The 11,139-nt window shown below is 40.8% G+C and overlaps 1 protein-coding gene across 1 annotated transcript; it reads right to left on the bottom strand.

Moving 5' to 3' along the window:
* Positions 1–3,771: 3,771 nt before the first annotated feature.
* LOC114655909 (tubulin alpha-1D chain-like) lies at positions 3,772–9,288 on the bottom strand. The gene is made up of 4 exons (XM_028807203.2): positions 9,130–9,288; positions 7,151–7,373; positions 6,157–6,305; positions 3,772–5,096 (listed from the first exon to the last, which is right to left on the bottom strand). Exons 1-4 carry the CDS (start codon positions 9,130–9,132, stop codon positions 4,113–4,115), a joined length of 1,359 nt encoding a protein of 452 aa, XP_028663036.1. The 5' UTR covers positions 9,133–9,288; the 3' UTR covers positions 3,772–4,112.
* Between the last annotated feature and the right edge of the window lie 1,851 nt (positions 9,289–11,139).

The raw sequence follows: 11,139 nt of genomic DNA, 5'->3' as shown, positions 1-11,139 counted from the left end.
ATTTGAAATACGGAAGTTTAGTCCTTTGGTAATACCGCTGCTTATGAGTTAAAATTACTTTGGAAAGGCTCAGTGTTCTTATAGGACCTTTATAAGTTTCTGTTTCCATATTTATTTAAATTCTGTGGTCAGGCATTGTCTGCACAGAGCTTGTATGCTATAGTTAGGTCTATGGGGATTTTTAAGGACATGCTGGCTGGGTTCATTGGCAGTTCCAAATTTGCCTCTTTTAAGCTGGGGAGTATGCACAGTGTACACAGTGCTGCTGGAACAGGCACCGGCCGGCCTTGTACCCAATCCCTACAATCCTGAATTCCATTGAACGAGTCTGACAATGTTGTGTTAATGTTATTTCAGCAGTTAAATTAAAACCAATACATTTTAATTATTTAGGAAAGTATGTTTGCATTTAATATTACAGAGTAACATGCAATTGTACAAAGTAGGCAGGGTTATACAATCATCTTTTTAAATATAATTTAAACACTATAATTTATAATTTTAGGAAAAATTAAAAATGCAAGGAATAAAATTATTTCTTAGCAGATCATGTAACATGAATATGTTAACATAGTTCACTTATTTGTGTTTATTATTTAACCAGGTATACAACACAATACACCCTTTTATTAAACAACAAGCCCGACATTAAAAAAAGAAAGAGCTACACTAGCTAAATGGTTTAAATTAAAAGAATGTATATGACATAATGTATGCGAGCCTCTGAATTGTTTCATATTGTTTTTTGACCTTATTCTTTGCTCCAGTTGCTACTCCTGGGAGAGGCTTCTGTGCGTCACTTGTAGTGAAGGGCGTCTCCTTGACACCTGACTAGCCGCTCTTCAGCGCCCCAAGGAGCAGGCAAACGAGCCACTGTTTCCATGGAGACATGTAGATTTGTGTTAGGGACATCAGAGGTGATAACAGCAGCAGTTGTTGACTTTAAAGCTGAATGAATAGGGGACATGAAGATAAGGGTTTCTTCTATTTTTGCCATTAAAATGTTTAATCCCCCTACCCAAACTACACCTCAAAGCAACAATTATTGGAAAATACATGCATACATTTTATAAAGTCGTACCATGTCATATAGGCCAAATACTGGGCTGCAAGGAATCTTGGTAGAACTGAGTCCAACTCAAGTTATTAGCAAAGTGGTGTGGCCTGTTCAGTTCCTGCCTCAGTCTCACTATGTAATCCTCAAAAAGACATTTAAACCTCTTCTATTCTATCTGTTTAAAAAATGTACAATATATGAATAACCATAATGTATCCTGATCTTTTAAGTACCCTTAGGTAAAGGCGTTGACCAAATATGGAACTAACATGTGGTGAATCATCTAGTCCATGTGTACTAAAATGGTTCTGGGCTGATGTCATCATCACCAACTTCTTTTAAACAGACAGGTGGCTCCTTATTAAATGGAATCCTTCTTTTGTATTTAAAAATGTATTTTTTATAATTTCAGAGAGGGCGGCACGGTGGCGCAGTGGGTAGCGCTGCTGCCTCGCAGTAAGGAGACCTGGGGACCTGGGTTCGCTTCCCGGGTCCTCCCTGTGTGGAGTTTGCATGTTCTCCCCGTGTCTGCGTGGGTTTCCTCCGGGCACTCCGGTTTCCTCCCACAGTCCAAAGACATGCAGGTTAGGTGGATTGGCGATGCTAAATTAGCCCTAGTGTGTGCTTGGTGTGTGGGTGTGTTTGTGTGTGTCCTGCGGTGGGTTGGCACCCTGCGGTGGGTTGGCACCCTGCCCAGGATTGGTTCCTGCCTTGTGCCCTGTGTTGGCTGGGATTGGCTCCAGCAGACCCACGTGACCCTGTGTTCGGATTCAGCGGGTTGGAAAATGGATGGATGGATGGATAATTTCAGAGAGCATTTTATAAATTTTATAATTGTAGAGAGTATTATATAAATAGACAATTTTATAAAAGTTCATAGTGTAAAAATCAATTTCTGTAAATGACATGTGGTGCATTTTCTTGCTAGACTATTCTAAATTTAACTGTTAAAGAATATTCTTTTTAAAAGATACCTGTCCACTGTCATAACTGCCTAATCAAGTTCAGGGTCACAAGCAGCCTTTGCCTATCCCAGCAGTATTTTGGGTCAAAGTAGACACCAACCCGCACAGGCACCATCCAATCTCAGGAGCGAGGAATGCATCCAGTCACACTTATTCTCACAATTCAAAAAACACAAGAGCAGGGTGTGGAAGAAAAGGCAGAACATCAGGAGACAATTCTGGGGGAGAACATGGAAAAACAAGCATACACCACACAGACAGTAACCATGTGCAGCATTCAAACCCAGAATATCAGATCTGTCAGGCAATGGTGCTAAATTCTGCACAACCGTGCCACCTCCTATTTTGCTCTTTCTATTCATAAAGGTAACAGTAATACAAAAGAAGGAAACTAGGATGAACACAAATGAATATTATATTTCAAATCAGTTCGGTGTATGAGTGCTTTTCTGAAAATCACACTTAAAAAAAAAATACTGGTTCACTTAAAGCAGACATCTGATAAAAGCTTCTTTAGTGTTATAAAGGAAATTAGTTTTTGTGCCGTATCAAGCCTTCATTGTTTCTTTAATCAAAGTATAGAATGATTGTACAATGAAGGCCAAATGATTACGCCTACATTATTGTGGTCACTAAAGCAGAAAAAACACCTCTAAAGCATACATCTCTCATTTATTATTTTTGTCTGATATACAAGAAAAAAATAATTTGACTGGATTTAAAAGAGATAAAAGAAAGGCCCCCAAAGCAATGCTACTAGGCACACCATTAGTTTCTAATGCAGCCTCAAAAATATAATATGAATTATTCCATTGGGAAGTCCCTGATATACTGCATGCTATACTATGGACTGTTTGTTGTACAAGAGGTTGCCAGGTAGGAAAGAGTGGACAGAGACAGAGACCAGATTCAACAAGTATCTAAAAGAGACAGAGAAGTGCAGCCTGGGATGAGATAGGCAATTTTCTCCAGGTTGCTGTATTACTAGTGACTCAACATTTGCCCAGCATGGCTGACCTTCTTGTGGAGTTAAGTTTATGCCATGGATGTCTGGCAAGAGGGTTAGAATACTTCCTGGTTGAAGGCTGCAGAGGATTCCAGGTCAGTTGACGTCGGACTATGTCGCTCTTTTAAAGGTGACATTCAGGTGGACTAGTGAGTGGCATGTAGTTATCCTCCAGATGGCCAAGAGATAGCACATGGTTCCTGAGTAAAATAAGTAGGACAATGTAGCACTTTTAATAAAGGCAATTCAGAAGTTGCCAAAACGTCTTGGTCCTTTTAGAGCTATGGATTTCATTATGGTCACAGGGCCTGTCAGAGAGTTATGTATTTTTGAGTCTCTGATCTCAGAAGTATTTTTTGGGCTTAGCTAGATGTATTTCACTTCAGAGATTTAAATGACATATTGAGTCAGAGGTACCGTGAGTTTAGATTACAGAGGTGTATTGGGGCAAATTATTGTTGGGAGAGAGGCCAAAATAAAGACATTAGTGCTGTGGTGGTACTTTGAGGTGGATTAGTGGGCAGGTCATCCCACATGGTTGAGAGGCCCAGAGTGGCTGCAGGATTATTGTTTTGATTTTTTAATTTATACTTTAGTTTTCTCTTTTGTTTATTCTTTCATTTTTTCTTTTCTTGTTAACAACTGTTCATACTTTTCACCTACTTGGTGTCATTCTAGGAGAGGAGGGTCGCTATGTGGTCACCCCTTCCAGTTAGAATTAACAAAACTGATATCTTCAAATTCTTAGATACTACTTCTTTATTTCTTAGAAATCAAATAAAGCACACACGTATGGTTTATTAAATAGCTATAACATACTGTTTGTACGATTATGCAAGAGCAAAATGACTAAAATAACAATGCAACTAATGCAAAGGGACAAAAATTTAACAGAACATGCAATATTTTGCCATTATGAATGAAAGACATTTTCAAAATTCTATTACAGGCTAAAACTAAATGAAGGGAGAAGTAAGAACTTGCATTACTCAGGAAAGCAAGAAAACAGGAATGTGCTGTTTGCAGCTTGTTCAGCATTCCAGAAAGGGTTCTTTTCAGAAATCTTCATTAGATTATTTTAATTTTAATATTCTTCTCCTTCCTCAGCTTCACCTTCATCACCCACACTGTCTGTTCCCACCTCCTCGTAGTCCTTCTCCAAAGCAGCCATGTCTTCACGAGCTTCTGAGAACTCGCCTTCTTCCATTCCCTCTCCAACGTACCAGTGAACGAAGGCCCTCTTGGCGTACATGAGATCGAACTTGTGATCCAGACGGGCCCAGGCTTCTGCAATGGCAGTAGTGTTACTCAACATACACACTGCCCTCTGTACCTTAGCCAGGTCACCACCGGGGACTACTGTAGGAGGCTGGTAGTTGATACCCACTTTGAAGCCTGTGGGACACCAGTCTACAAACTGGATGGTTCTCTTGGTCTTGATAGTAGCAATGGCAGAGTTGACATCTTTGGGCACCACATCACCACGATACAGCAGGCAGCAGGCCATGTATTTTCCATGGCGTGGGTCACATTTCACCATCTGGTTGGCTGGCTCAAAGCAGGCATTGGTAATCTCAGCCACAGAGAGCTGCTCATGGTAGGCTTTCTCAGCAGAGATGACTGGAGCATAGGTGGCCAGAGGGAAGTGAATACGGGGATAAGGCACCAGATTGGTCTGGAACTCAGTGAGGTCAACATTGAGGGCACCATCAAAACGGAGGGAGGCTGTAATGGAGGAGACAATCTGGCCAATCAGACGGTTCAGGTTGGTGTAAGTGGGGCGCTCAATGTCCAGGTTTCTGCGGCAGATATCGTATATGGCTTCATTGTCCACCATGAAAGCACAGTCGGAATGCTCCAGGGTTGTGTGGGTGGTCAGGATGGAGTTGTATGGTTCCACAACAGCAGTGGAGACCTGAGGAGCTGGATAGATGGAGAACTCCAACTTTGACTTCTTGCCATAGTCAACAGACAGACGCTCCATCAGCAAGGAGGTGAAGCCAGAGCCAGTGCCACCTCCAAAACTGTGGAAAATGAGGAAACCTTGAAGACCTGTGCACTGGTCAGCCTGAAAAATACAAAAAAATTGATATGTCTTATTCTTTGTCTTTTATAAGATATTGCATTGCATTGTCTGGTATTAGGAATATTTATAATGCATCATGAAGACAGATGTTCAATTGTAAAAGGCCTACATGTTTTGATGATATCTGCTTTTATGACACTAAACATTGTAAAAGCAAGTATGGTGGCCATGGAAATGCCAGTGTATTTTATATCCCATTTGTGGTGCCAGTTGATACATTACCTGGACCCATGATGGGATTATAATAGATTATTGCAGCAGTACAGGCTTTAATATACTGTAGTTTAAAACTGCCTCCCCAGGTAATAAATCACAGAAACTATCATCTGCTGCCATACTGCAGACTCCTGTGAGATGTATTTCAAACAAGTAGACCTATTGATGGAGAAAGCTGGGGATGTTCAATGGAGCTGTAACAAGATAGCCTCAACATCAGGATGACCTGGAAAGGCCTGCCAGTTGTGTCAGCCCAACACAAGATTCAGTCCACAGTCAGCCTTTGAAAAGCATTCAAAAATCTTGCTCAGGTAAGGCCAGTGTTAGAAGTGGAGGGATGTGAACAGCTCACCTGGTAGGAAATGACTGGCAGGTAGAAAGGAGCTAATGGATTGTCACCATGTGGGGGCTCAAGAGGGCCTGTACATTTGTTTAAGAGGTGTTTGGTTTAGGAATCTGCTTAACAGTGCCCCAAGTAGTCATAACATGTAAGTCTTTAACATTAAATAGCATCTATCATTTGAAAAAAAAATGAAATTGTTAGGATTGTACAGGAGTAGCCTACTCAGTGCTTAAGATGCAAGTCTTTGGCATCAGATGGTCTTCTATTAAAGCTTTGCTCATCTGAGATTGAGCAGGGCTGGACGCCATACTTCAGTGTAAATCTTTGAGATCTGACATGTTGAGTCTAACATATTAATAATTCTCTCCTCAGAAAGTAGACAGAGTGGCCTTTCATGTTGCTAGATCTGTAGGGCATTTAAACTTTGAGATACACAGACTTCAGCTACAGTAAGTATTTATAAAGGTCTTAGGAATTTCATACCAGTTTGCGAATTCTGTCCAGCACCAGGTCAATAATCTCCTTGCCAATGGTGTAATGGCCACGAGCATAGTTGTTTGCTGCATCCTCCTTGCCGGTGATGAGCTGCTCTGGGTGGAACAGCTGGCGATAAGTGCCTGTGCGAACTTCATCTGTGAATGAAAACAAGGAAAATGAATGTCAAGTCTGAAAGTGTTAGGGTAGGGAGACATCCAGTTTGTCCCTTCTGTCTGATTGCACATGCTAAGAAATACTGTCATACATTTTAAGGCCGCAAAGAGTCAAATATTAGAATACAAAACACTGGATAACACCTCGTACCTGTACAGGGATAAGAGAGAGAGAGGGGGAGAAAAAATTATACGATTTCAGCCATCTCACAACATTATTAATTCAAAGAAATGGTGAGAAAATATGATTAAAGACATGGTGGCTGTGATCAAATTTCACAGTATGTAACATAACTCTTCATACAAATCACCTGAGTGATAAAGGAGGCATACCAAATTAAGGATTAACAAGTGTCTGATCCCCTTGGCTGGGTGTAAATGGCAGACTTCTTCACCAAAGTAAATTACAGGGGGGCTGGTCTAATTCTTATATGTCACCTTTATCTTTGAAGCAAGGGATGCTTCACCAGATGCTCAAAACAATGCCATGGTGATTAGTGAAACATTATCTTCCATTCAACCTCTAACTTCGTCTAAACTATAGTCGTAGAGAGCTGGAGTCCTTAATGGGGGTAGGTAGGATCCAGCCTTAAAACACAGATACACTTGTATGGAGACCCTTGATAGCCACCAATTAAACTAACGTGCATATCTTTAGTATGTTAGAATGTGGCAGGAAGCCAATGCACCTTTAGAAAACATCACAGATATGGGAAAATGTCCAAACTCCACCTAAATGGCGAGGAGACCAGAGGTCCTAGAACTCTAAGGTAACTTCACTAAAGACTTTTACTTTTTTTTTAAAGTTAGACAAAAGAATTTCTTACCAATTACAGTGGGTTCCAAGTCCACAAACACTGCCCTGGGGACGTGCTTTCCAGCTCCTGTCTCACTGAAGAAGGTGTTGAAGGAGTCATCTCCACCCCCAATGGTCTTGTCACTGGGCATTTGTCCGTCCGGCTGGATCCCATGCTCCAGACAGTACAGCTCCCAGCAGGCATTGCCCATCTGGACTCCGGCTTGGCCGACATGGACAGAGATGCACTCACGCTGAAGAAGAGAAGGAATACAGGGTAAGGAAGCTGAATTGTATTTTTTTAATGTCACTGCACCTTCCATCCATCAGTGCATACTCAGAATTTGTAAATCTGTATAAGCACAGTAATAGTGCTGTAAAAGAATAACTTGACTTGATTCAGTTCAGTCACAGAATCCATGCAAATAACCATCCATCAGTAACTCAAGTCATTTAACCCATTCCATCAGTCAACACAAGCTTGGGTTTTAAATGTGTGAAAGCATGGTGAGCTGGTCTTTAGTAAAGAATTCTGTATAAAAACAAGGTGATGTGAATGGAGCTTGAGTTGTCATTTAACCTGTCCATCTTTCCATCCATCCATCTGTCACTCTTTTCTGTATTATTCTATTCACCACAAGCATATATTTTAATGTGTAATCAGCAATATTGCAAAAATACATTCTCTAAGTTTCAATGCAGCAAAATTTACAGAACAGTAGGGTAAAAATGAAATAAATATCACAGCAAAATGTGTCCTAATTGTTAAGATATATCTGTCTCTTGTCCAATGGACAGGTGTCCACCAAGGCTTGGATCTTGCTCATTGTTACTGGCTTTCCACTACTCAGTTTGCATAGTGTCTCTCCATATCTAGAGATGTGTTCTCATGAAAGGCATTATAAAATAATAGGTTCAACAGTCATTTGATATCTGTACTTTATACTGCAATCAAGGCTCTGCCTGTGCTCTTTGGCCTGTATTCTCCTGGTGAGTCACAAGTCAAACACTCTGGGCTAATGGCAGAAGACAAAATCACGTCATGCTGCCAAGTCGTTCTCTTTTATTCCCCATATAAGACGAGTAGCACAACTACATAAACAGCAGATCAGTTCCACCCATGCCACGATGCACCTCCAGATCTTAACTATGAGAATATTTTTGATTTATGTGGCTCCTAAAAGCCTGTACCCTGTTGTCATGAGTATGTTTTTGACCATCCATTTTTATACAGAACCCACTTGTTACAATTATTTTATTGTTTATGAGAAAAGGTGAGGGAAGCGGGAGAAAGAGAACAAAGCTTCCATGTTCTGTTCACAATGATTCCTGCATATCAGTTACAGAAATAAAATGACACTTTCCTAACTGCTAGGCCGATGCACCTTCGTCACGTTATGTTGACTCCTGGGGATTACAACTGTTCAGCAGCATGAGATCCACATCTCTGCTGTTCTTCTCCCAGTTGCATCCCCATAGATCCATAGGGACACTTCTGCCAGCTTGTTATTTTCCCTAAGCTCACTGCTTACTCCAGTATTCAATAACATTTACTCGACTCAGACTGAGAAACAGTTAACCCCCATCACCCAGAGAAGTGTGTGTCTTTCTGTCCCCATTAAGAAGTGGGGCGTCACTCAGTGGACAAATGTCTTCTTTACAGCCCTGCTCACTTACTTTAACATGTTTTCTACTGTTTTTGGTTATTTCTTCTGCTGTGTTATATTCTGTTTATTTAATTACATCTTTTCTTAACTTCATATTAAATATTATATCATTTTGTAATGTTAGGCACTAAGACTTATAACTCTGGACCTTAATCTCTCTTTTTAAAATAATTTTCTTAGACAATGCACAAGTAGCACTATGGACTTTGAGGATTTCTAACTCACTAAGCCAACTCTAATAAGTTACCATTAACAGTTAAACTGGCATAAAGATAACCAAGAAACAGATCAAAACCAAAAGAGTAGACCCCTCAAAATGAAATGTCAAAGAGTGAACTCTCACCATTGTGCTCCGGCTTGTATGACTTCAAGGCGACAGCTAGGAATCGACCTCAGAAGATGCTGGTACTGAGGCATACCATCTGCTTTTTATAGCCCTAGATTGGTCAGTAACTACCAACAGGTTTTGTTGTTGGTAACCTGGAGGCTTTTGTCCCTTTTGTAATGATATAGGCCCCTTAAAGTAAGGTGCTCAAACACTTCTAAAGCCATAACAACTTAACAGTTTCAAACGCCCCCGAGTGTCAACTGCTCAGGCAAGCGTGAGATCCTCCTAGAACAATAGCAGGAGGGGATCGTTTGCCCTTCATGCAGTTGATGTGTGTTTTTTAAGGTCTATAGTTTATCACACCTTCCCACAGTCCTTTTAAATGTGGGTCCTAAAGGCAAATTTGGTGCCTTTCTATGGTTCCAACACTCATGGTGAGCCTCTGGTCATAAAACATGACAGTTGGGTCACTTGATGTGTACGTCCTGAAATGACCAACCTTTAGAAGCAAGTCTAATTTTTAAAATTTTTTTCTAATAAGTGCACTTCAGCTTACAAGACCAGCACACCAATATTCACACACTTGGAGGCAACACTTTGACTGCCTTTGGTTTGATGTCTGAGGAGACGTTGTGTTTAGTAGGTGGAAGTTTACAATGTTGGCTTCCTATGTAGTAAATTTCAGTGAATTCATTCTAACAGAGTTTGGCTACTAAATGGGTAGTTTTGGGGCATGTGGTAAAGCAGGCTATGGTACTAAGGATCCAAACAAATCCACATTCAAAAGTCATGGCTGTCATGATTCAGGCCTTTTTCAAACGGTAGTATGGCAACTGAAAGATGGTTTGCAAAGGCACTGCTGGGGTTAAAGACACAAAGGTGGCATAGAAATCAAGAAAGATCAGTTTATACCCTACAGAGGAAGAGAAGCCCATACTGATACTGGCAATTGAAAAACCCCTTAAAATGCTGGTGTGGTGAGGCAGGTACCACCTGAGTTAGGATGGTGTCCATCCATCCATGGATCTCTTCATCCACTATCATGCATATTTAATGTAGTTCATGGCTGTGGGGGGCAGAGTTTATTTCAGTAGCCACAGACATAAGGCAAGAGCCAACCCTAGACAGGAGACATACCTCATAAGGACCACTTTAAAGTCAGCAGTTAATCACACATGCATGTAGTAGTAGCAGTATTATCGTTACTTATACAGAGTACAGTGTAATACTTATTGCCTTGTCTAATACAACACACCACCACTCCCCAGCGCCATGATAAATATGAATGTATTAAAATATGTAACTTCAATTTACTTAATGTTGCCATGTTACCTGTTTAGGTGATAAACACACCCAGTTCATGAAACCTTGTGGAAGAAAACAGTATAGTAAGCACTATTGTCTTGGCTTGCCAGATCTTTTTTGGGATCTCAGGGAAGAACCAAAGTATATGAGAAATGCACTTGGGAGAACACAAGGAGAACATGCAAATTCCACTCAGACAATTACTCGATGTGGATTTCAACACACAGCTTAGAATTGGCAAGGAAGCAATGTTAACCACTGTGCTATCCCAGTAAGGTATTATTTATTTTTTCATTCCTCCTCCATACTTGGCGTGCAACAGAAACAAACACTTGAGAGGACACTAGATCCTCACAAGGAATACTCATCCACTTTAGGTTTGCCAGTTAACATAACTTTCATGTCTATGAGAGAAAATTGAAGTAAGGTGAGAAAAGCCATGGAAACAGTATATAGACTTCAGCAGGCCGAGCCAAGCTATGACCGCAGATGAAGGTGCCCAGGCATTAAGACTCTGAAGGCACCACAGTTAATGAAAGAGCAAGCCAGATTGGTTTCTCCATTGGAGCATGGGGCAGCAGAAGCCCCTCACTTGGGAGAGCTGGTGGGATTCCACTGCTTCTTTAAATATGAGTCCAAACTCAGGGGTGCAGTAAATCCAGGGGTCAAGTGAAGGCAATGTAAACCTTGTGTTTTTACGTTGCTTCTGTATACAACTTG

Source organism: Erpetoichthys calabaricus, chromosome 8, assembly GCF_900747795.2.
Source record: "Erpetoichthys calabaricus chromosome 8, fErpCal1.3, whole genome shotgun sequence".
Lineage (NCBI taxonomy): Eukaryota > Metazoa > Chordata > Cladistia > Polypteriformes > Polypteridae > Erpetoichthys > Erpetoichthys calabaricus.
Note: the sequence above shows the minus strand (reverse complement) of the source record. Positions and strands in the feature narration are given on the sequence as shown.

Excerpts from the sequence above, each read along its gene's own strand:
- LOC114655909 (XM_028807203.2), bottom strand. Across the intron at positions 6,306-7,150 it reads CTTGGAACCCACTGTAATTG|ATGAAGTTCGCACAGGCACT; the intron begins GTAAGAAATTCT and ends TTTCATTCACAG. Across the intron at positions 5,097-6,156 it reads TGGACAGAATTCGCAAACTG|GCTGACCAGTGCACAGGTCT; the intron begins GTATGAAATTCC and ends TGTATTTTTCAG.